This window comes from Euleptes europaea, chromosome 6 (genome assembly GCF_029931775.1).
Source record: "Euleptes europaea isolate rEulEur1 chromosome 6, rEulEur1.hap1, whole genome shotgun sequence".
NCBI lineage: Eukaryota > Metazoa > Chordata > Lepidosauria > Squamata > Sphaerodactylidae > Euleptes > Euleptes europaea.
The window spans coordinates 104266656-104293080 of NC_079317.1; the positions used below are offsets into that span (position 1 = coordinate 104266656).

Here is a 26425-nt window from a genome sequence, read left to right on the forward strand (position 1 = left end):
TTCAAAATCTAAAGTTCTGATATTTTCCAAAACCGAGAGACATATTCCTGTGATTTGGAAAATCGATAACATCAACTTAGAGCTAGTCTTTAGTTTTTCATACTTGGGTGTGACTTTTAGTTCTAATTTAAGTTGGAAACCTCACATTAACTACATAACAAGGAAAATTAAACCTTTGGTGGCAGCAACTGAACTCTTTCTGTTTTATAAAGGTGGCAAATATATACCTGGGGGGTTCTATGCATTCAATATGAAAATCAGCCCTCGATAATTATATGGAAGCTCAGTCTGGATTCTAGACATCAAGGAGAATATTGATCTCCTATTGTGTCAATTTCTGCGGTGTATTACAGGAGCACTGAGATGTATAGCTGGAGTTAGCCTAAGATTAGAGTTAGGCCAAGGGTCTATAGAAGCCAGAGCATGGCTGCAAGCCTTTAAACATCGCCTAAAAATTATATTTGCAATGGTGAAGGATGGCCTTATCGATGAACTAAAACAAGATCACTACAGCACCTGTTGGATGCAAGAAATCGACAACAAATTACAACTATTTGGTTTGTCTAGGGATACCCTACAAAGCATCTGCAAGGTTTTTGTCCACCCCAGTGACATGTCTGGCCGAGAAGGTAATATTGGCCAACAGGCAGGTTAAAACAGATTTCCGTACCAGCCGCATCACCCTCTCTGACCTACAAGATTGCCTATTGATGATCCAAGCTACAGCTTCGTTGTCGCACCAAAACCTGACCCGTTTATTTTCAAACAACTTCATCCAGATGGTGACTAGTATGGGGGGAAATTCCAGAAATGTGAGGTCACAGGTGATGCCCAACCCAGCCAATGAGGTGGCCATCGCTGAGTGCACTAGCAATCCTCAAAATAAACCCCAAACCCAATTCCCCCAAGCAGCATTGGCTTGTACTTGCAGTGCACCCCCCACCTCCAGGGGTTCTTGCCATAGCGAAACTCCATTATAGTTGGCAAGGAAGGGCTGCCAGACCCACAGATCTACATTCATGCCCCTGGTGAGCCTGATCTGATGGAGTGGATGGGACGTCAAGGCTTTGGCCCTAGCTAATCATGCACAGAAAGCCCTCCCAGGGGACACCATCCTCCATGCAAAATTAAGATGCCCCACCAGGGACTGTAGCTGCTTCAGAGTACACTTCTTTTGGGCCTGGAACAAGGAAAGGAGGGCCTGCATGGCTAACTGCTTGTCCTCGGGGAGGTGGGATGTCCCTGCTACAGTATCTAATTCTATTCCCAAGTAAACCAGCTTGGTGGCAGGGCCTTCAGTTTTTTCCTGGGCCAGGTGGACACCGAGTTCACCGGCAAGAGTTTGGAATGTATGAAATAAGCCCAAGCATTCCTTGGTGCCAGCTGCGCCCAGAAATAAGAAGTCATCTAGGTAGTGGGGAACCGGGGGGAACCGGCCTTATCAATAACAGCCCACTCCAAGAAAGTGCTAAACGTTTTGCATGACGCACAGGGTACAGAGCACCCCATAGGAATGGCCTTATCAACATACCAGGAACCCAAAAGATGGAACCTAAGGAGACAGAAATCATTTGGGTGCACAGGCAGAAGCCTGAAGGACAATTGTATATCACATTTAGCCAATAAAGCACCGTGGCTTCACACCTGAGTTAATTTAACCGCACAGTTGAATGAGGCATACCAGACAGGGAAAGCTCAGGGGAGAGGGCCTCATTGACAGATGCCCCCCTTGGGATATGATAGGTGGTGGATGAGGCAGAACTCACCTGGGGCTTTCTTAGGGACCACTCCCAAAGGAAAGACCCAAAGATTGTGCAGTGGAGGTGAACTGAAAGGGCCCATCACCCTCCAGGCCAAGCGCTTCTTGGCTATTTTACTCACCACATTGTCAGGTAGTTCCTTGGCCAACTTTACTGGAATCCATGGCAACTCTGGGGCCTACAAACAGTATACTAAAGCCCATGGAAAACCCCTCCCCAAGAATTTTGCAGTTAGGGTATCTTGCCAGACACAGACTGTTACCGCACTAGGTATTCCCAGCGATGTATTAAGAGTTTGAAAATGTTATAAAAAACATCGCTTTAATAGGGTTTTTGGATGCCCCAGCTAAAAAAATGGCTGGAAAATGTCTTCACAGCAAAAGGGGCCAAACAAAGTGCGAACAGTATTTTTTATAACAGTTTCAAACTCTTAATACATCGATGGGAATACACAGAAAGTGCGAACAGTATTTTTTATAACATTTTCAAACTCTTAATACCTAGTGAGGTAACAGCCACAGTCAAAGGACCTTAAGCTGATGGGTGTCATGGCGAATACTCTCCGGGAAGGGGGAATCACTTCCCCCCTGCCATAGCACCCCTGGCTCCCCCATCCTTCCGGGTAGGGGGGCCAGCCTCCTTGCAAGGGCTGTTGTCCTCTGGGGCAATTGGTCTTGGGGTGACTGCTAGAGCAGGTCTCTGTGAGCACTTGCCCCGTGACAATCCCATAAACAACATCCACAGACAAGTAGTCCAAAAGAGAGTTGATTTATTGGAGAATCCACAGGTTAACAGTAGCTAGGAATCAAGACGTTATGAGAACTAAACGCTTGGTGCTGGGTATAAATGAAACAACACAGAATAACACAGGAAAACCATGGCAACCCCCCTCCCACCGGAATAAGTTCCCACGAAGTTCAGAGTCAAAATACATAGTTGGCAGTTGACCGTTGGTGATGCTGACCTTGGGCAGCACCTGGTGAAAGCACAACATTCTCTGTCAGACTATCCCTGGCATTCTCTGCACATCGCCCAGGCTAGGCCTGACAGTCTCGCAAATGTGCTTGAATTTGCATTTAGCACAATTGCAGTGGCCCTGACCATATTCTCCTGAGCTTTCACAGAATCCGGCCTCCCCTTGATGTAAGGGGTTGACTAACATGGACCAGAGGTGGTTATCTCTGTGGTCCCAGTGCCATTGCTTGTTATGGGAGGCCCTTTTTCAAAACTTCTCATCATATTCTAATGCTGCTGCGTCCCCCACCAGGGCCTGAGCTTTCAGAACACAGTTGTGGTGAGGAGGTGCCATGCCTTTTGGGGGTAGGTGGTGCTTTTACTGCCATATAGACCCCAAATCCTGCTAGCCAGTTATCAAATGTTTGGTCCCTGGGATTGACCATTTTCTTCTTGGGCTCTTGCTTCCCTGACCTGGTGCTCCTACCCTCTGAAACCTCGGGTTTCATGAGGGATATGCTGTTTATATAGTAGTATAGTAATATAGTGGCAGTAGACACACACAGTATAGCTGCAGGCTTAAAGGCTGTCCCTCACCGCCTTTAAGCCTGCCACATCCTCCACTAGCTGCTCCATCATCCTCGTGAGCCGCGGGATGGCAGGCTGACCATGGGGGTTAATGCACCAGGCCAGGGGGTTGTTGTTGAATGCTTCCCCTATCTTGGAGGCTGAGCCTCCCCTGCCACCGAGTGGGCACCTGGTGCCAAGGCACTCCATGATCTCCTGTTGCCCCTAGCCTGTCCCATAGTGCGGGGAGGTGAGGCCCCTTGCTGCGCCTTATGAAGGTCCTTGCTGCTTTGTTTGGGTGGCATGGTACCACCTGCTCCGGTCTCCCACTCCTACAGCTGCCAAGCCCTGAGTGATTTCAGCATTAGGGGGAATAGGTGGCCAGAAACCAGCCCGTTCCCTGGTGAAAGAGCTCATAGCTCCTTTAAATGGCCTGAGCTAACCAACCAGCCATTAAAGGAGTAGGGAACAGGGTGCCGGAAAGCCAGCCCTTTCCCCCAGTGAGTCATCTCGATATCCCTTTAGACGGCCTTTGCTAACATATCTGCCTTCTAAAGGAAGTGATTCCGCCCAGCCAGTGCTTACAAAGTCAGCAGAGAACTGAGCTGAGTTGGGTGGATAACTAGAATATAAATACCTGGCCAGCCAAGGAAGAAACAGCTCTACAGGGCCCTGATTGGCCCATTCAAAAGGGGGAAGAGCCTAGACCCAGCACACCGCCATTTTCTCCAGGCTGCACTCCCAAGTGGAGCCCAGGGGGCTGCTCCCGATCTGCTGCCTCAGCAAGCCCCACGGGAGCTTAGCAGGGCTGCTGGGAGCCAAGGGAAAGAGGCACGCCGCAGTGGCTGCCATTGCTCTCTCTCCCCCCACCACCCTGACAACGCTATGGGCTCAGACCTCAGGCGCGGTGGCACTGGCCCGTAAAACCTCCAGGTGAGCAGGAGCCATTGCTTCTTATGCTCTTTGCTTCCTAACTGTGTATTGATTGTATTTATCTGGGCTGTTGTTCTGTCACATTATGAGATGTTATTTGTAATATTTTCTAATTGTTTTTCTAAAGTTGGGTGCACTTAAAGGAGGGAATAATTTTAAATTAATTAATAAATGGATACGTGCATCATTTGGACGGTCCTTTAGGTACCTTGGTGCTAGGCTTAGATAGCTAGAATATATGGAACTACTTTGGCAACCTTCCTGCCAAAAACGGTTACTTTTGACACACTTGCACATCACATTCATTAATGAAGTACAATGAGTCAGATGGAATAAGCTCTTAAAGTTCCACCATCAATTCATCTCTGAGGGATCCAATAGGTCCAAAATATGACATATTCCTATATTTAAAAACTATTTTTGGAAAGAGAGAGAAAACACAAAATTCTAGCCTCAAAATTAGTTAATAAACAATCTAATTGCAAATACCAGTCTCAACACCATTTCTTCCAGAGTATAGGTATTATAATATTAAAATACTAACTTGCAGGTCAAAAACCACAACCAAATCTTGGCACAACAACTGTAAAAGGTAAAACTGTAAAAGATAAACCATGCTGCTTCCAAACCATATCTGCAAGATCAGTTAAAGGTTATAAATATAAGTTCTAATTTTTGTGAATGCAAGAGGGTGATTTTTTGTTAATTCTCCCCTCTTGTAGCCAACCTCTGAGCTCCCCAGCTATTCCTAGGGGTCCACATCCCATAGCTGCAGCATTTCATAGAATATTTCAGATTGCAATTGGAGTAGGGAGGCGGGGAAGTTCCACTTCCCTGTGTTCACAGAAATTTTGGATGGGATCCAACCCAGCATTTCAAATGGAAACCATCTCACATTGACATCATAAGCACAGTTGCACCCTTACATTGGCTTAAGTCAATGGGCTTAGAAGGGTGTAACCCTATATAGGATGGCACTTCAAGCCTAGTATTCGTATCCGCTGCTTTAATGAACAGAAATGCCAGATAGTACAAAATAAATTAGAAAAGTTAAAACCTCCCATTGGGTTGCCATTTGTAATGTAGGATATGTTATAGCATGATTTCTGCTGAGTCAATATGCACAACCCTAGAGTTGACCTCCTTATCTGGGGAGACTTTAGCAAGGAGGAAAAGGAAGCAAAAATTCAGTTATAAGAATGGCTGCCTCAGCCAAGGCAGAGACAAAGAGAATGATGGGAGGGAGGGAGGGAGGGGAAGACAATGGGACTTAGAGGAAGGTAATACTTCACCTGATCTCGAAACATGAGAATAGTCTTTTTTTTAATTATTTTTATTATTTTCTACAATTCAACAAAAATAAACATATCTCAACAATATATTCAGTTGTAACTACTTGTAACAAAAAAAAGCTCATTGCTATTACTGAGAATATGTTATCTATAGTACTCAATGCTATCTGCTATATATGACTTCCCCGCATCTTCTTCAGTCACTAATTCTACTGGTTAACACTTTTGCATTTCAAATTGATTTCTAATCCTTATTTTCTCTCATACAGACTTGCTTTAAGCTATCTATACTACTTCTATAAGCAATTTCAAGTCCTACATAGTTATATTATCATCATTGTCTCTATATAACATTCTATTATTCTATAATGAAGGGATTAGATCAATACATAAACAAATTTTTCCATTTAAAAATTCATCAAAGTAAATCCACCGTGCCTCCCTTACACCCCAAAAATAAGCATCATCTTAGCCATTATCTTGTTTTGGGAGGGGATCTACCAGTCCTTCTTTATTTCCCAATCTCCAGCCCCCATTTTTCAGTATAGTAGCTGCAATTCTGGCCTCTGAAAATGTAAAAGAAGATCCCAGTGATTGTATCCATTGGCTTCTTGTTAAAATTTCCAGCAGCTTCTTGGTAAGATCCTTCGTCATGTCTCCCTCCATCGCTGGCTGCCAGGGAGTGTTTTCTTGGGATAATAATGTTCCTCCTGTCAGCAGTAACTCAGACAAGTAGATTGTAGAGGTATTGAATTCTCTCATGTTGGTTCTTGTAGGTTATCCGGGCTGTGTAACCGTGGTCTTGGAATTTTCTTTCCTGACGTTTCGCCAGCAACTGTGGCAGGCATCTTCAGAGTAGTAACACTGAAGGACAGTGTCTCTCAGTGTCAAGGGTGTAGGAAGAGTAATATATAGTCAGAAAGGGGTTGGGTTTGAGCTGAGTATTGTCCTGCAAAAGTATTGTCCTGTAAGTATCAAGATAATGTGCTAATGAGGGTATGGTATGTTAATATGGAACCATTGTATCCTGAAGTGATCTGTTAATGTGTGTAATCCAAAGCTAATCTGTATGGCTATTGTTGAATGCTGTCTTTGTCTGGAGGTTTTTCAGGGCAGGAAGCCAAGCCTTATTCATTCTTAAACTCTCCTCTTTTCTGTTAAAGTTGTGCTGATGTTTATGAATTTCAATGGCTTCTCTGTGCAATCTGACAAAATAGTTGGTAGAACTGTCCAGTCTTTCAGTGTCTTGGAATAAGACCCTGTGTCCTGTTTGTGTCCAAGACACTGAAAGACTGGACAGTTCTACCAACTATTTTGTCAGATTGCACAGAGAAGCCATTGAAATTCATAAACATCAGCACAACTTTAACAGAAAAGAGGAGAGTTTAAGAATGAATAAGGCTTGGCTTCCTGCCCTGAAAAACCTCCAGACAAAGACAACATTCAACAATAGCCATACAGATTAGCTTTGGATTACACACATTAACAGATCACTTCAGGATACAATGGTTCCATATTAACATACCATACCCTCATTAGCACATTATCTTGATACTTACAGGACAATACTTTTGCAGGACAATACTCAGCTCAAACCCAACCCCTTTCTGACTATATATTACTCTTCCTACACCCTTGACACTGAGAGACACTGTCCTTCAGTGTTACTACTCTGAAGATGCCTGCCACAGTTGCTGGCGAAACGTCAGGAAAGAAAATTCCAAGACCACGGTTACACAGCCCGGATAACCTACAAGAACCAATGAACTCTGACCGTGAAAGCCTTCGACAATATCTCTCATGTTGCTCTCTCTCATTGCCAGCTGGTCATTTGCAGCTACCTCTTTAAGAATAAATTGTTCTAATTCATTGTCATTATTTCCAGATTTTATCACCATTTCCACATAGCATTCAATAGTCATCTCCTTAGTAGAACCTTCTATTTCCATTGACATAATTGTTGTCGTATCTTGGGTCTTCATATCGTGGATCTCCTCAATAATTGTGTTCAGTTTTCCATTAATTCCATTAATTGTTTTAAATAGGATATTCATCATCTCAGCTAGTTGAAATACTTGATGTGAGAGCGCTTGTTGTTTTTCAAAGACTAAATCTTGTTGCACTGCAAACATGTCCATTTGTTTGAGTAACATCTCTTCCATCCTCTTGTTTGACATATCTGCTTGTATTCTTATATAGAAGCAGGCTTTGTAATTTTCAAGATATCCTCAATTATGCTTCAAAGGGGCACAGATAAAGAAAAGGAAGTAGACAGGAAACTGCAGTATCATAGACCCTGCGTCGTCTCCTCTCGGTGGTTAAGTGGTAGGAACGATCTGATGGTTACACCGGGGAGATTCACTTCAAGTCTTCCAATCTGCCCTGTCTTTTCGATGGTAACAAAGCCCTTCTTGTTATCTTCCGGTCTTAAGAGGCGACGTGGCTGGATTGATTGAATCAAAGAGAACCGGAAGTGGGGGGGGAAGGTTTTCGTCTCCCTCCCTCCCCTCAAAACATTTAATTGGTAGTTGTAAAGTCATTCAAAAGTCCCTTTTATTGCGTCTACTCACTGATCAAGTTGATAAAGGTCTTAGTCGGTTCATTTAATGGCATTTGTTTATTTTAAAAGTCTCATTACGCTGGGCAGGGAGTCACCGGTTTACGTAGGTGTTTTTATCGTCATTCAGGTCTTCTCAATCAAGATAAAGGCAAAAAGTGTCTTTTTACTCACACTGACTTCCAAAGGTGAGGCTACTTGTTCTTTTCATAGATTCTTTGATGTTAATGTATAGAGGAGGTCAAAGCCTAAATCCAACGAGTCGTCCGTGGCAATGGTAGCCCCTATGTGCCGGCGGGGACAACTTCCAAAACTCCGAGAGGCTTAATAAAGGCTCTCTCAGAGAATATGGGAGTCCAACCGCTCTTGAAGGCTGCAGGGGAATTTCCTGCTTCTCAATCCACTGTTTAGGACCGAGTTGGGGTGCTTTCTGCACTCCAAATCTAAACGACTCTTGGTGTCTCCAGGGAGCCCCCAAGAAACAATGGCGCTCGGACCAAACGCTCTACAGGAAGTCACATGAGCATAGTCTTAACCCGCAAATGTAGCAGGAATTTTATTGGTCTCCTCAAATTTGCATCTTTTCTTTTGCCTGCTTTATGTTAATACATGGACCAGGTCTCCTGCTTCACCTCCCGCTCCATAGCCCCTCTGCCCACTGCCTCTCAGTTGGGTGACAGGGGAGAAATGCAAGGGAATGGGGGGAGTGACCAATGTCACACAAATGTCATAATGTCACTTCTTTATTTCATGACAGACTGTCCTAGCATGAAAAGGGATTCCCAAAGGACTTCAGCTGGTAGTTTTTTGATGTTTTCCATGTTCTAGAAATTTGAAAAAAGGAGCTCCATGTTAATTAACCGAATGAAGCAAAAATGAACAAAATTAAGTCATGGCTTAATTGCCTGACAAATTGTACTCCTGAGATCTTGTGTGTTGCCACACCCTTGAGAAGTTATGTCTCAAAGGTTAGAAGCTGAATATATAATCTCTTCTCTGCAGAGTAGTATCCTGTGAATTCACAAAAGGGAGGTCACTGCACCAAAGGTGAGTTTACATTTTTGTTCACGGGATTAGAACAATTTTATTATCCTGCTTAATGAGTTAAATAGCCCACCTTGTCAGAAACAGCAGCAGCTTTTATGCATCACCTCATATTCATGCACTATGTGACTACTAATCAAAGTGTTAACGTAACTTGTAGTCTCTTTGCAACATGTCCATTAATGCAGTTTGCATAAAAATTGAGATTTTAGATGACATTGAAAATAAAGGCCTTGTTGCAGGTGGAGGAAAAGCACTTCTATCAGGTGAAGGAGAATTTTTTCTCCTTCCTTCAAGCCTTTGGAGTAATGCACTATACCACAGTCTGCCAGGGTCAGAACTATATGGCAGGTAGCAGGAGGAAAAAAGTATTTCAGAGCATGGAATAACTACAATTACCTTGTATTCATTCTCTAATTTCCAGTCATCTAAGATTTAGGAATGCCCATAACTGAAGATACATGCCCATCTTACATGCCTGTCTAACAATTGCCTTCATCCATTTATCTACGTAGTCATACATTTAAAATCAAGTCAGATTAGTAGCCAACAGTATATTCCTAGGCAGAATTTCCCACAGAATAATTGTATAAGTTCTTTGGTGACAAATAAGGCTATAGTCCTACAGACACTTACTAAAGAAGAAGCCACATTGAACTCAGTGGAATTTACTCCTTTCCTTTCCTTTATCCTTTAGATGCTCCTTGATACACATATTTTGAACAGTGGAATTGTTTAAACCAATTGTTTTAGGAACATAAGGACTGAAATAAATTATGCAACTGCCCGTGTAACTTTAGGATTCCTATCACTCAATAAAAAGGATATTACCTCAGACACAGATAATCTAGGCCAATCATTTAAAAGAGGAGTAATGTAATCCAGTCTAAGAAACTCATAAAAGGGACATTCCAATAACATATGTGCTAGAGAAACAGTCGAACTAGGTCCTTTCTGAATACGGTAACTAAATATACCTACCTTTCATAACCACAGAACTACTGGCAAGAAAAAAAGCTCTTAAAATGGGATTGTCAAAAAATAAGCATATGATGGCAAACATCTTGGGGGAGGAATACCAAAAAAACTGAGATGAGCAAGCATGACAAACTCAAGTCACCTTGCTAGCATAATCAGTCTCATTATTTTTTTATTATGGTAAAAGCCTCAAAATTCCTGAGTTCACTAATCACATCTGATGATAAACCAGTCAATGAAAATTTCTCATTAAGAGCTTTTTGCCAGGAGCTCCTATACGAATCTTGCTTCAAAAGAGCTAAATATCCCCAAAGAACAACTTAAGCCATATCTTAAAAGCAAACAACCATGCCCTAGTTTCAAGAGACATTTGACCAAACTCGGCACAGAGAACAAAACCTGTAATGGACCATGGAACATTTAGCAACCTTCATAAAAACTGAAGGAGAGGACGATCTATCATTTCACTGACTGAATGTATCCAAATAGTAGCACCAAAAAGAACAATAGAAAAACTTTTAAATTAAAAACTTGAATCACTCCTGGAATATATTTTCAACCTTTACTATAAAAGAAATTTACAATACCCCAACACCGGCTTTATTTTTATTACATACCAAGATAACGAAATATCTAAGTGAACATTTTAGTCTACCCTTACTAAGCTCTCTTGGGACTCAGGAGAGAATCTTCCCCCACCCCCACCCCAATGCTTCTCTGTTACCTGAGATCTTTTCAATACAGATGCCATTGACTGAACCTGGGATTTTCTGCATAAAAAGCATGTGTTCTACCACTGAGCCTCCCAAATCCTTATCCTTTCAAGGTAGACAAGCAAACTGGTGCAAAGCACACCAAAATAAGATGCAGAGGATATTATAACCACATTCTCATCTCTGTTTCTTCACCCTTCCACAATGTGATGCTTGATCTATATTATACCTCTTTTGACATGTGCTGTCTTTCATTCCTATTTCAGATAAAATAAGAGAGATAATTATTAGAGGGGAAATGATCTGCACTTTACAATGTATAACAATTCCATTTAGAGCTTGAGGAGAAAAATTGCTGAAATGAATAAAGGTTAAAAAGAAAGTGTACTCCACATTGAAGGCTTCAGATACTGTCGTAGAGGCTTGGATTTACTGTAGAGTTGAAACAGGTAGTTTAAAATGGAAATAAATCATAAATTACTTTTGAGGGTTAAAAATGTATTGTTGAAAGAAAAGTATGGAAATCATAGCACATAACGTTCCATGAAATAGGATGGCAAATTTAACTTCAGTGAGTGGTTTGTGCTAGTTGAAAGTTTGTTAACATGCCTCCCCAAAGGTGCCTGTTTCTAATTGCTCACTACAATGTGTATCTGTGGTTGATTCACTGTAATTGTTGGTGCTTGCTGTTGCTGAGCTCTGTTGCCTTTCTTTCCCAAAGCACACTAAACTCTGCAATCCAGCTTCTGCCTCTCTCCAGAAAATACCATATTGTGAAGAGATGTCAGGTGATAACGAAACCACTGTGACCCACTTCATTCTCTTAGGGTTTCCGGGCAGCCCGACCACTCAGGTTGTCCTCTTTATGATATTTCTGTTGCTCTACAGCATGATTCTGCTGGGGAACACAGGACTGATAATTCTAATCAGAATCAGCCCCCAACTGCACACCCCTATGTACTTTTTCCTTTGCAATTTGTCACTTGTTGATCTCTGCTATTCCTCTGTGATTGTGCCACAAATGCTTGTCAACTTTTTGTCAGAGAAAAAGGTAATTTCATATGTTGGTTGTGGACTGCAGTTCCACTTCTTCTGTGCTTTTGCTGACACTGAGTCTTACATCCTAGCCTCTATGGCATATGACCGATATGTAGCTATTTGTAACCCACTACTATATAGTGCCATGATGTCTCCAAAAATCTGTATCCTACTGGTTACACTCTCTTACTTTGGTGGTACAATGAGTGGCTTGGTCCACACTTCCTTTGCTTTCAGACTGTCCTATTGTGGCCCCAATGTCATCAACCACTTCTTCTGTGACCTTCCACTGCTCCTCAAGCTCTCATGCTCAGACACCTCCCTCAATGAACTCCTACTCTTCACCTATGGTACGTCAATGGAAATCTTGTCTTCAAGCATCATCATCATCTCCTATATTCTCATTGTGTTTTCTGTTCTGAAGATGCGCTCTGCTGCGGTAATGCGCAAGACATTCTCCACCTGCGCCTCTCACATGATCTCTGTCATCATCTATCAGGGAACTATCCTCTTCATCTATTCACGACCCAGCTCCTGGTACTCCCCTACCTCAGACAAATACATTGCTGTCTTCTATACTATCATTGTCCCTGTGCTGAATCCCTTAGTCTACAGCCTGAGGAACAAAGATGTGAAAGCTGCTTTTTGGAAAGTCATAGACACTAAAGTGTTAGCTCATTAATACACATAAGGTCAAAGAGGGTTGAAAATAACACACAAGTTGATATACTATGCCAAAAAAACAACAACCGCTGCTTCAAAGGAAAATATGGGAATAGTGCTGAGACAGCAGCGGAAAGTCTGCTGCAGTCTGCTGTGTGTTGAGTCAGTGGGGGAAAAGTCATGGTGAATGATAAAGGGGACTGGATGGAACCGCTGTGCTCCTGTGCTCCTGACTCTGTGAAACTACCAGATAAGCATCAAATGTTGACGTGTCACGTCTTAGCATGAAACTAGGATAAAAGTTCATTCCCCAGTACAGTGGGGCTCAGTCTTTGTGCTTGTTAATGCGGGCTGAGCTGCAGCTGCAATAAAACTGTTTTCTCAACAAATGGTCTCAGGTCTCCTCCACGAACCCCTGTTTTTATGCAACAGTGCATTGATTTTTCAGGGATATCATAGTTAGACAGATGTGCAGTTGTTGTTTTTTAAGTCATAGCTTCTGCCATTGGATCACTTTCAGAAAAATGCCGTCCAGTGGGTTAATTGATGTGCTTGGTTGCCATCAGAAAATGTTACCAAGCTTTTATCTCCTGTCTTCTTGATTCGCATGTACTCCAAGAAATTAAAAGATGTATGTATTTCAGTGTCAGGTCTGTGTCTCAGTTAGTTTCGTTTTCCCACCAAGTAGCCTTCAAGGTTTGTTTTGCATTTTTGGACTCTTTGAAGCCGACAGTAACCTGTGTGAACCACGGCGCCTTTGTGCTGTTTGTAATCTGTAATCTCTTGAAGCTGTACTGTGCTGTTGAATGCCTTTTTTTCAATGCTTTTATATTATCAAGTGCAAGCCAATTTGCTCCATTGCTGTCTTAGTTTCTCTGTGCTCTGCTAACCTATATGACCAGTAAAACCAGCTTCTTTGGACAATTTTGTCTCCTGTTGTGGTTTGTGGTTCTTGTTAGGCCAAGTACTCACATCAGTCCATGCCCTATTTTCTAAGTTAGGGTTTCAAAAAATGAAAATGGGTTAAATAAATGGTCTTAGCATTGTGTTTTATATTCCTGTTTTTTCACATTCACCTTACCAACATGATAGATTAGAGTGGAGGAATACAATATAAGCTTGGCCTTCATATATGCATGGCCTGACCTGGGTTTAGGGATCCAAACATGGGTGTGTTTGGGGGGCAATATTGAAGTAAATTATCAAAAGACAATTCTATTTCAATAGGGTGATTCTTATTGAAGTCATGAGATCATTAGAGAACTGGTTTTGTTAGTCTAAGCACTGTTAAAACACCTCCAAAAGAATGGGTTTGTCAGGTGTATTGGCCCAATACACCTGACACCCACAGCAACCACACTCAAACAGAGCTAATGGTTATTGATAACGATGTAGACCAGCCAAGAATAAAACCTGGTTTAACCTATACTCTTTGTATTGTGTGTGTTCATTCTGGAGTGAGAGTATAAAGATGTCTCTCAAATAAATGACATAAATGTCAGATCTGGACTTTATGTATGGCATATGTATTATTGGTTATTGGAATGCAGATTTCTTGCTCTTTTACAATGCATTCCTGAGGAAGGAGAAACATAAACAGTGCATTAACACACTGGCAGGGAGGCCAGTCCCGCCGGTGGCCGAGGCATAGAGAGGCTGAGCCAGTGCAGGGGGCGTTCTGGGGGTGGGGCGGGGGGAGGAGCCGCCGGTTAGGTGGCCTCCTATCCCCGGCCGGCCGGTTACGCCAGCGTCAGGAATGGCAGTGCTGCGCCTGCTTTTTAGCAGGCACAGCCTCACTATTTCCTATGGGGTGAAAGGCCCCGGTAAAACAAGAAAAAGCCATGAGACAGCTATTTTTTGTTTTACGGCATATGAGAGTCAGCTTAGGAAGAGGCGCCGCTGCACTTCTTCCCTGCTGTCCCCGTATGCCGCCAGCTCAAGAATGGGCTGTTAGAATACAAACATTAAACCAATGATCTAGACCACTGGTTCCCAACCAGGGGTCCATGGACCCCCAGGGGTCCGCGAGAACTAAATTAAGGTCCGCGAAACAAAGTTATAAACCCATAATAAATTAATATTTTCAATTAAAAGTTATCTATTATAAAAATATATATTCAAATATTATTCTAAGTTTAATGTTTAACTAACAGTTATGATTAAAGTTTATTTTCAAATTCTCAGAATTTTTATTTTGAACCTTGGGGTCCCTGCACCGAACAAAAAAGTCCTAGTGGTCCCTGGTCAAAAAAAGGTTGGGAACCACTGATCTAGACATACTCCTTGCCTTCAGGATCCCCAACAAGGCATAAGACAGTATTGAAACACTCAGGTTTAACAAATTTAATATTTTTTCTAAAAGCCAGTCTGATAAAAACATGTTTAAAAGAGGTTTCATCCCTAGTGATGACTGTGTGTGTGTTTCTGTCCAAACTGTCAGCTCTTTCTTATGCAAACACTGTTGTCTGCACTGTCTCTACAGTACAATGCCACATCCCCAGTGACCCCTACTCCATGCCAAGAAGATAACAAAAAAAATCTTCCAGGCTCCCTGGCCAATCTGGCCTGGAGGAAAATTGCTTCCTGATCCCAAAGTGGCAATACCCTGGGGATGTAAGAAAGGGCCACAACAGCTAAGCAGTGACAAAACCCTTCCTGCTCTCCTTCTCATGATCTGCCTAAGTTCACAGAATCAGCATTGCTGACAGATGACCATCTAGCCTCTGTTTAAAAACCTCCAGGGAAGGAGAGCCCACCACCTCCCATGGAAGCCCTAGTGAGGAACTGCTCTATCAGAAAGGTCTTCCTAATGTTTATCTGAAAACTCTTGATTTAATTAATTAAAACCTATTGGTTCTGGTCCGACCTTCTGGGGCAACAGAAAACAGCTCTGCACCATCCTCTATGGGCATATTTTGGTGAATATGATAGGTGAGCGGTCTAGTATAGTATCTTTGTTAATTTTATTACCCTCATAACAACCCTTAGGTCCTGGCAATTTGGTGATGGTTTGTCCTCTGTGGAGGCAGTGGCCAGGATCCAAAGGTTAAAGATGAATTAAAGGGACACAGGAAAGTATGTGGTACTGAATGAAGTTGATGATACTCATGTTTGACCAGTGTTAAGTGCTGAAAAAGTTGTGGGTATGCATGGAAGCTGTCATGAATTTTTCAGCAAACCTGTTCAGTAGTCAAACTTACCTTGTTCAGTACTCACAATCAGACTGTGAGCTGATCAGAGATGTCTTTGGATTTCATTAAACAGCTCAAACAGCAGCTGAACAATAATTCACAGTGAAATAATTCATACTTAAAGACCGATGGATTCACATTCTAGCTGTATCTGAAGAAGTGAGCTGTGGCTCATGAAAGCTCATACCCTTCCAGAAAATATTTTTGTTAGTCTTTAAGGTGCTACTGGACTCTTGCCCTTTTTGACAGCAGCTGAACAAGTTTGCAGCTGCCAACTCCCAGATGTTGGGAGAATCAGGTGGGAGTCAAGTTCTTATCCACTCACCCCCTCAGCAAAATAGCTAATAAGAGTGGGGGAGAAAAAGCCCACTCACCATTGATCGCCCAATCAGCTGAGAGTTCTTATCTACTCTGACCCCTAGGCAAAATAACTACATAGTGAGGTTAAAAAAAGTAAGTCTTCCATCCAAGTTGGGCAGGGACAGAAGCAATGCTTTTGACATCTGCATTACCAAAGGGATTGATAGAGCTCAGGTAAAAAGACTCCATCCCCCCCCCCCCCGCGCCCATCCCATCCAAGCTGGGCAAGGCCAAGCTGGGCTTTAAACATCTGCATTTTAGAAGATAATCTGTTCCTGCCCAGCTTGAAAGGGGGTGGAGAGAAATGAACTCTCCCTTTTTCAATGCATTGTATCTGTCCCCACCCAGATTGTAGAGGGGCAGCCAAGCTGTAGTCAAAATGTAGCATCCAAGGTATTGTCAGGGGTGGAATACAGAGGTTGTATCTCCCAAGTGTTGAAAGATCTGCACTGGCTACCCATCTGTTTCCAGGTACACTTCAAAGTTATGAGGTGTTTTTAAACATCAAGGCCCTAAATGCTTGTGACCATGCTACTTGAAGAACCAACTCCTCACATAGAGTCTAGCTCAGCAGCTCATTGTAAACTCTAGTCCCATGATAATCCCATAAACAGACATCCACAGACCAGCAGTCCAAAGAGAGTTGATTTATTGGAAAATCCACAGGTTTACAGAAGCTAAGAGTCAAATGGACACTAATGAAAACTACAAGCACAGTACAGGGCATATATGGAAGAGCATAGGGCAAATCGGGGTAGATCTGGATGCCATGGCAACCCCCCTCCCAGGAGCTGTCAGGGAGGTAGGCTTCTACTGGCATTCCCACAGAGTTCAGTCTAAACACGTTGTTTGCAGGGCTAGAGCTGGCCTTGGCCAGCATCTGGAGAAACCACAACATTCCTCTCTCAGACCATGCCTGACACTCATAGAAACATAAGAAAAGCCCTGCTGGATAGGACCAGGGGTCCATCTATTCCAGCATCCTATCTCACCCAGTGGCCAACTAATTATTTTGGAGCGCATAGAGGCCAAGACTTTGCCTTAAATGTTGTTGCCTGTCACTGGAATTCAGAGGTTTACTGCCCTTGAATGTGCAGGTTCCCTTTAGTCACCAAGGCTAGTAATCATTGATAGACCTATCCTCCATGAATCTGTCTAATCCCCTTTTCAAGCCTTCTGTGCTGTGGCCATCACTATATGATCTGGCAGTGAATTCCACATTTTAATTATTCATTGAGTAAAGAAGTATTTCCTTTTGTCTGGTCCTGAATCTACTCCCCCTCAAAAGCCCTGCTCTCTGTATCCCCACCTTCAGAGGTAAGGCAGGTGGCAACCAGAGTTAGAGTTTCTTTAGGGATGGTATCTCACTTATGGAATACCTTTTCCCTTGATGCTCACCTTGCTCCTATATTTCTCTCTTTTAGGCAGCAAGCCAAAATATTTGTTTACCCAGGCTTTTAATTAAGGGTTCAATTTGATGACACATCTTTTTATGATTCATTTTTAGCCTGAGAAATATTTGACTCATTTTAAATTGTACTGTGTTTTATGTTGTATTATTCTCTGCCTGAGTTTTTTAATCCTTGGATTTAATTAATGAGTTTTGTGATGTTTTATGTTTTATTTTGAAATCTATACAGCTCCATTTAAAATCCCCTGAAAATAACAATGGAAAATACAGAAAACTAACTCAGGGATTAATTGCTTATCTGATGGTACTCTTGAGACCTTGTGTTGCCACATCCTTGAGATGCTATTCCCAAAGTCTAGAAGCTCCATATATAACCCCTTCTCCACAGATCAGTAGCTTGTGAATTCAGGTCACTGCACCAAAGATATGCTGGGTAAGTTTACATTTTGGCTCAAAGGAATAAAATTTATAACTCAATGAGTTAAAAATGGACATCTTTTTAGAAATGATAGTAGTATTTGTGCACTGGGAGCCAGCATGGTGTAGTGATTATGAACGGTGGTTTGGAGTAGTGGAGGCATATTGCTTTTCTCAGCAGCAGCAGAACACAACACAGTCTACCTGGGTCAGAAATATAAGGCAGGTTAGCAGGAGGGAAAATGCAATTTCAGTCAAGCACAGGATAACAATACCTACTACACACTCCCAGTTTCCAGTTCTGTAAGAGATGAGCATGTCCCAGACCTGAAAATACATACCTGTCTTGGCTAACGACCTTAAGATTGCTGTCTTGAAATAATAGTCATATTTTGAAACCCAACCAGAACTCCAACCAATGCTATATTTCATTGCAAGAATTTCCATAGTTTGTAAAACTTCTTTGCTGGCTGACTAAGTATGCAATCCTATACACATTTACTTAAGCCACACTGAACTCAGGGAAATGTACTTCTGAATACACATGATTTGGGGTGTCACTCTCATAATAAGCAGAAGGGTAAACAGAAGTTCTTATGGATGGATGGATGGATGGATGGATGGATAGATAGATAGATAGATAGATAGATAGATAGATAGATAGATAGATAGATAGATAGATAGATAGATAGATAGAGCTGCTTTGTCTGCTTGCTTGCTTGCTTGCTTGTTTGTTTAAAACATTTATTACCCACCTTTTTCCCTTACCAAACTTAAGACAGCTTACAATGAAAATAAAACATAAAAACACAATAAGATGTTGATGTATCTAGCTGCAAATTTTAGTCTATCCTTAATAAACTCTCCAGGCAGAGGAGGGTCTTTATCTGAATGCTATTTTGCTACCAGAGATCCTTTAACTGAAAATGTTAGTAATAGAACCAAGGACCTTCTCCATGTAAAGCATGTGCTTTACCTCTGAGCTTCCCAAATACCCATCTCTCTTGTCAAACACCTTAAATCACTAGAGGGTATCTTCATGACCACATTCTCATTTTCTTACCTTTTCACTATGTGATGTCTGCACTACATTAACTTATCTTTTTACATGCCATTTGTATTAAATTCTCATTTCAGATAAAAGAAGAGACAGAACGGTTTGGAAGAGAGAATGATTTGCACTTGACAATATTTAAGAGTTCTATTGGAACTTCAGGTGAAGAAATAGCTGAGATAAATAAAGTTTAGAAGCAAGTGGACTCCACATTGACTGCTTCAGATATTGGCCTTACGACCTGACTACCTGCAGTGGGGGGGGGGGGGTGCACAAGAGAAGCATTAACAGGGCATAGTTTATACGTTACTTTTTGTGGGTAAAAATGTATTAATGAAAGAAACATACAGAAACAATGGCCCAGAGTGTTCCCTGATATATGATGGGTGGTAGAACTTAAGTGATTTGTAGTAGCTGAACATTAGATCCCATGAGTTCCCAAAGGTACCTACTACACTGCACAACAGCATTTGCATATGTAGTTGCTTTATTTTTATTTTTTGCTGATTGTGCCTGCATTATTAAAACCTCATTTGCCTTTCTCTGTCTGAGCACTCTGAGCTCTGCAGTCCAATTTATGTATCCCTCCAGGAAATAGTGTGTTGTGAAGACATGCTAGTTGGTAATGAAACAACGGTGACCCACTTTGTTCTCTTAGGGTTTCCCAGCAGCCCAACCATTCAAGTTATCCTCTTTCTGACATTTCTGATGCTCTACAGCATGGTTCTGCTGGGAAATATTGGGCTGATGATTTTAATAAGAACCAGCCCCCAACTCCACACCCCTATGTACTTCTTCCTCAGCAATTTGTCTTTTGTTGATCTCTGCTATTGCTCAGTGATTGTCCCAAAGATGCTTGTAAACTTCTTGGCAGAGAAAAAGGTGATTTCATATGCTGGCTGTGGACTGCAGTTCTACTTCTTTTGCACTTTTGCTGACACAGAGTCTTTCATCCTAGCCTCTATGGCATATGATCGTTATGTAGCCATATGTAACCCACTTCTTTATACTGCCATGATGTCCCCCAAAATTTGTATCTTGCTGGTTGCACTCTCTTACCTTGGTGGTACATTAAGTGCTTTGGTCCATACTTGCTTTGCCTTCAGACTGTCCTTCTGTGGTCCTAATGTCATCAATCACTTCTTCTGTGACCTTCCACTGCTCCTCAAGCTCTCATGCTCAGACACCTCCCTCAATGAACTCCTACTCTACACCTATGGTAGTTCTGTGGAAATCATGTCTTCAATTATTATCATCATCTCCTATATCCTCATTGTCACTTCTGTTTTGACGATAAGGTCTGCAGCAGCAAGGCGCAAGACATTCTCCACCTGTGCCTCTCACCTGACCTCTGTCATCATCTATGAGGGAACTCTCCTCTTCATCTATTCCCGCCCCAGCTCCTGGTACTCTCCCACCTCTGACAAATACATCTCTGTTTTCTACACTATCTTTGTCCCTGTGCTGAATCCCCTGATCTACAGCCTGAGGAACAAAGATGTAAAAGATGCATTATGGAAAGCAATAGATACTAAAATATTTGCTCATTGATAATTCTGAGTCTCATAACTGGACAAGCTTGGAGCAGATAGATAATAGAACACTGGATGAGACAGGGCATGTCAAAAAGATAATGCTTCAAATTCATAAGATAATTTGGGAGCAAACTATCTTCACTGATTTTCCATGGATATCAATTTTAGACAAGTGAGCAATTATTACTTTTAAAGTCATAGATTCTCCCTTGACTCTCTTCTAGAAAGTTTCATCCAGTGTGGTTAATTAATGTTGTTGGTTGACATCAGAAAACTGATAGTTATTCAGGCCACAAAATTATCCTATATCCTAAATTTTTAACTCCCATGTAGTCCAAGAAATTAAAATTGCTGTAATAAACTCTTTGAATTATTGCTCTATTTTCTAAGTTTCAAGAAGCAAAATGGGTTTAAAAAAGTAGTAAGGCAGAGAGTGGAAGACACTGAGAGACAGCATGACCTTGCAAGGTCGCCTGGTTTCATAGCCTCACAGAAGTTCAGACACCTGATGATGGCAGCCCCATATCTCATGACACTGGAGGTGAACAAATTTAGAAGGGCTTTCATGTTAGCCAGATGTGGAGCTTTGCTGTCGGCCTTCTTAGAAGGCAGATATAAAAAAAATTCCTTTTTCTGAGAGAGTCTGCCCGTGTAATGGTGAAGAAATTGAGACTTGCGAACATGTCTTCTTATACTGCCCTCTCCATCACGAGTCAAGAGCTAAGACTATCCAAGAAATTTTAAGAAATAATACAGGACTACCTGATAAAATTTGCATCCAACGACTACTGGAGGATAGTAACCCACAAATTTCCAGATGTGTGGCCAAATTTTGTGTTGCTGTATATAAGGCCCGAAAGGATGCAATTTATAAATAGATAAAATCTGATTGATAAACATTTTAGAAGCTAGCATATTTACCTCTTTAGATATGGGGTTTTATTGATATATTTTACTTTGTGGATTCTTTGACTGATTGATACTGTTTTTATTGTAAATTTATGTTACTCCTGATTAGATCTGTTCTTTTTTTGGTCAAATGACCGTAAAATAAATGATTGAATTGTCATGATGCTTTATTTATTTGTTTGTTTGTTTTTTACTTCAAGTCACATCTGACTTATGGTGACCCTGTAGGGTTTTCAAGGCAAGAGACATTTGCAGGTGGTTTGTCATTGCCTGCTTCCATGTCACACTCCTGGAATTCCTTGGAGGTCTGCCATCCAAATATTTGACAGAGTCAAGGCTGAGAGTGTGTGTTATGTTACCTGAACAGACCCTGAGCAAGCCTGGGACACCCCGCATGGTGTACACGACTAGAGCTAGGGTGCAAAGGATAGAACAGTGCTGTGTAGCCAGAGACAAAAGGGGTCTCCATAGCCTTCCTATAGTAGAACGCAAGTATCCTGCCTTACGTTTTCACCCTATTCAGATGTACCCTTAATTCCATCCTGTCACTAGCCAAGTCCTCACTGACTCACCTTCCAGACCCCACCTTAATCTCCAAGTCTATCACTCAATGCTTAGACACTTAATCCCAAGTGTCCCAGCCATCATTTTCTGATGTTCTTATTCTCTGCACCCCATTAATCCTATCTCGAGCAATCTAGCCTTTACCTGTCATAGCCTCCAGCTACATTTGGGGGTATAAGTATCACCCCATTGGCTGCAGTAAAATTACTACCACTTACTGGATCCAAAGTGTGAATCACGATACTTGTGTGTATCATTTTCCTTGCTAAGTATTGCTGGCCAGTACTTGCTTTCTTTGCCTTTGGGATTCTGGACCTCACTGTTCAGCAAGGTAACTATAAACCCGCTTGGGACTCTTAAACCTTTATTTTCTGAGTTTTGTATGTGTTGGGAATTGTGTGTGTGTTCCAGTTTGTTCAGGGTACAATTCAAGCTGCGTGTATGTGTGCAACAAATTTGATTACTTTTAATATAATCCTTAAAACTCATAAAAGCCTCCTCAATATTGGGTTGTTCGCTCACCTGGAGCAGAATTTGTTAAAAGACCCCCAATGCCAGTCTCTTGCAAAGCTCTATCTAGTCTCCATCTAATTTCCTCCAATAAACGGAGACCCCCTGTGCTTGGCATAACAAGTGGCCCAAGGTCACCCGGCAAGTTTCCATGGCAGAGTGGAGATTCAAACCTGGGTTTCCCAGTTCCTAGTCTGACACCTTAACCACTACTCCATGTTGGCTCTTTCTTTTCTTAGTCTCAGATAAATAGATACTGATTGTGGTCATTTACTGGAAAGATACATTCTATACATATACTGAAACTGTTGCATACAGGCAGGGCTGAGTCTCTGCTGTCAATCACAGCAATAGAGGTACTGGATTGAGCAGAGCCTGAGCAGAGTTTGTTCTTGCCAGGAGCGGCCGGCAACACACGGATAAGCACGAAGCAAATACACCACAGTAAAGGAACCAGGTCACTCACTGACACGAGTTCCTTGCCCTCAAAGTCTTGGCTGCAGGCCATGGATCTTCTCCAAAGTTCAGGTGCACGAGGCTGGAAACCGGAACCTAAAGAGGTACCCTTCCCAAAACACAGAGGTTATCAGGAAGAAGTCTCTGACAAGGATATCAGAGCCGGCAGGAATTCAACAATGTTGCTCCCAAGGGAAGCCTAATGGCCAGCCTCGCTTTTATTGCCGTCTTCATCCTCCAGCTGTTCCATATCACCTGACAGCTTTAACTCCTCCTGTGACAACTTACGCCTCACGGAGCGCCTCTTTTCCTGCAATGCCAGCCAAGCTTTTAATTTTCTTTGTTCCACTGGCTGAGGGGATTCTGGGGATGATAAGTTTCCCTTTCTCTGTTCCTGCTCTTTTGGCTTGGAGAGACAGTCTTCCCTTGCTGCTGTTCTTGCTGGCTCAAAGTCCCGGCCCTGTTCTTCTGGTGAGTACTCAGAGGGTGTGGGGCCTTGCTCTATTATTTCTTCATCCTCAGAAGAGGAAAACTCAGGCTGACTCACAACAGAAACATTGTTTGATGTATTCACATTTCCAGAAAAGAGTCTCAGAGTAATATTATGAGTAAAAGTACTCCTGAAAAAATGCTCCCTTCTATTTATGTCACTGGTGTCTTTCTTTGGTTTTGTTTCAAAGAGCCACAGACGAATGGTCTGGTTTTTGACCAAATCCTTTTCTCTCCTTTTCCAGTCTGAATAAGGGAATCAGCAGCACATCATGGTCTGATTGTGCTTTAAAATATTTTTACTGTAGTACCTGGTTTTGGATAAGTCCTTTTACCTTAATGTCTATTTAGATAACTGAGATCTGGAAAGGTGCATGTAGAGAAGATAATTTTGCTCAGCACTTTGCAGGTGTGCCACCCCAGCCTATTTTAAGCATCCACTTCTAAAGAAGCTTACGCAGGAGATCTCAATAATTATCAACCAGTCTCAAGGGTTCCATTCTTGAGCAAGGTGATTGAATGGGTAAACCACTCCAAGCCTTCCTGGATGAGGCAAACTGTTTACATCCCTTCCAGTCTGGTTTCAGGCCTAGTTATGGGCCTGAAACAGCCTTGGTCATTCTAGTGGATGATTTGCGCTGGGAGATGGACAGACAAAGTGCAACTCTATTGGTTCTCCTAAACCTCTCAGTGGCCTTCGATACCATTGATCATGGTATCCTTCTGAACTGCCTATCTGGGCTGGGATTGGGAGACATCATTCTGCAATAGTTCCAGTCCTACCTGCAGGATGCATTTCAGAAGGTAGTGCTGGGGGAATGTTGTTCAGTCTCTTGGTCATTGGCCTATGAGGTCCCACAAGGTTCAATCTTGTTCCCTATGGTCTTTAACATCTACATGAAAGAGCTGGATGAGATCATCTGAAGATTTGGGCTGAGTTGCCCACAATATGCCAGTGACACCCAGCTCTATCTTGTATTTCCTGCTGATCCCAGGGAGACTGTCGCAACCCTGAACCAGTGAATAGATACTGTTTTGGATTGGATGTGGGCTAATAAACTGAAGCTTAATCATGACAAGACAGAAATGCTACTGGTGGACAGAAGGTCTGAGCCGAGATTTAAGGTGTCCCCCATTCTGGATGGGGATGCACTCCCCTTGAAGGAAGAGGTGTTCATGGACCCAGGCCTACTGCTTGATAAGCAGGTGGTAGTTGTGGCCAGGAGTGCCTTTTACCAGCTTTGAGTGGTTAGCCAGATGTGGCCTTTCCTGGGCAGAAAAGATCTGGCCACTGTGATACTTGTCCTGGTTACATCCAGATTAGATTACTGCAAATTACTCTATCTGGGGCCGCCCTTGAAAAGTATTTGAAAATCTCAACTGGTACAGAGCAGGACATTGACTGAAGTGGGTTGTAGGAACCATATCGCCTCCAGTCTTGGCCCACCTGGCTTCCAGTTTGTTTGGGGTACAATTCAAGGTGCTGGTCTTGACTTTCAAAGCCCTATGGGACCAATATATCTGAACGACTGTCCAATATCTTATGAACCTGCCCAACTTTTATGGTCCTCTTCGAAGGCCTTGCTTTGGGTACACCCGCCTTTTGAGATTAGGTGGGTGACAACCTGGGAGAGGACTTTCCCGTTCATGGCACCAAAACTCTAGACCTTTCTCCCCAGAGAGATCCATCTGTCCCCTTCTGTTGCTGTCTTCCACCAGTGGGTGAAATCTTTTTGTTTGTTTCATTTGGCATTCCTTCAATGATCCCTCCATCCTAACCAATATTGTTATGTTTTGTACGTATTTTAACTGTTTTGTATCGATTTAATTCTGTATTTTAACTCTTATAAAAGTTGTTTTACTGATGTATGTTTGGGAGGTTGGTTTATTTTAGTGGCTTTATAATGTAGTTTGTAATGGGTTAAGTGTTAGTGGGGCTGTTGTTTATTAGTTTCTCCAAGGTGCTTTGGGGCATGTAGGCACTCTGATTTTGAAACAGGAACAGGAAGAACATTTCATTGGTCAAAATAACCTCATTGGTCCAACCTTTAATTGATTAACTTGAATCAGGCTAACACAGGTGTGGGGCATATAGCAAAGATCTTTTATTCTAGTTCTGAGCTTCCTCCAAACTTCATTCTTGTGTAAACCTCTGACAAGCTTTCCTTTTCTTATACTTGAGTGGGTCTTATTGACACAAGTATTTTATCCTCATTGTTCACTGCTTATTTATGGATATGCTTGCATTTTAATTATATTTTATGGTGTCTTTGAAGAGGCTTCACTCTGAATCCAGTATTTTGGCCTTCATTGACTACAGCTACCTGATTAATAGTTTCTGAAACTCGCCTTGTGCACGTCCCACCTTGCAAGGGTAACTTTCTTGATCTTAGTCCCCGGAGGGTCAAAGGCTTGTCCCTTAGTCTCTGGGTAGCTGGGTAGTAAAAGGGACTGGTGGCAGGCTGCCTACTGAAGCATGAGGACTCATACTTCAGTGGTTGTGGGTTTTGTTTTGTTCTGCACCATCCCAAAAGACCTTGCCTATAGGGTCTTTTGACGCTACTCACTATTATTGATGAGGGCCCTGGAGGCAAATATGCAGATAGAACTCTACATATGCATGACAAAGTAAGTCCAGAATGTGTGTACATGCAACAGTACCCAAGTTTAATTGTAAGAACTACATGTCATTTATTGTTCTTGTGTACAATAAAGTTTATTATTTCTGGGATTTGGGGAATTCAGATACGTAAGGATAATGTCCCACATGGAATCAAGTAGCTTTTAAAATCTCTTCCCATACTTACAGATTCTGGAAGCAGAGAATCATTCCCAACACTGCAGGTATGTTAGCTAATTTAGAAAAAGATGTTTCTATGCATATGTTGGTACTTAAGGCTGTTTCCTCACTAAAAATAACTTCTTTCCAGTCACTTGACTGGAATATGTATGACTTGATAATGAGAAAGTATTATAGACCAGTTGTGAGGATCTGTATGTCTTTGTGTCTTTGTATACTGTCTTTCCATA

At 42.1% G+C, this 26425-nt stretch overlaps 2 protein-coding genes across 3 annotated transcripts; both read left to right on the plus strand.

Moving 5' to 3' along the window:
• The first annotated feature begins 11567 nt into the window (after positions 1-11567).
• On the plus strand, positions 11568-12518 carry LOC130479080 (olfactory receptor 5I1-like). Its single transcript, XM_056851392.1, has one exon. The coding sequence runs from the start codon at positions 11580-11582 to the stop codon at positions 12516-12518; it is 939 nt and encodes a 312-aa protein (XP_056707370.1). The 5' UTR covers positions 11568-11579.
• A 4677-nt stretch (positions 12519-17195) lies between these two features.
• Positions 17196-21481, plus strand: LOC130478781 (olfactory receptor 5I1-like). Of its 2 annotated transcripts, none has more exons than XM_056851000.1 (2): positions 17196-17214; positions 19555-20483. In XM_056851000.1, the coding sequence occupies exons 1-2, from the start codon at positions 17196-17198 to the stop codon at positions 20481-20483; spliced, it is 948 nt and encodes a 315-aa protein (XP_056706978.1). The 2 variants fall into 2 exon arrangements, with proteins under 2 accessions (XP_056706978.1, XP_056706979.1); XM_056851001.1 differs by lacking the exon at positions 17196-17214 and adding an exon at positions 21455-21481 and having other exon boundaries at positions 19545-20453.
• The last annotated feature ends 4944 nt before the right edge of the window (positions 21482-26425 follow it).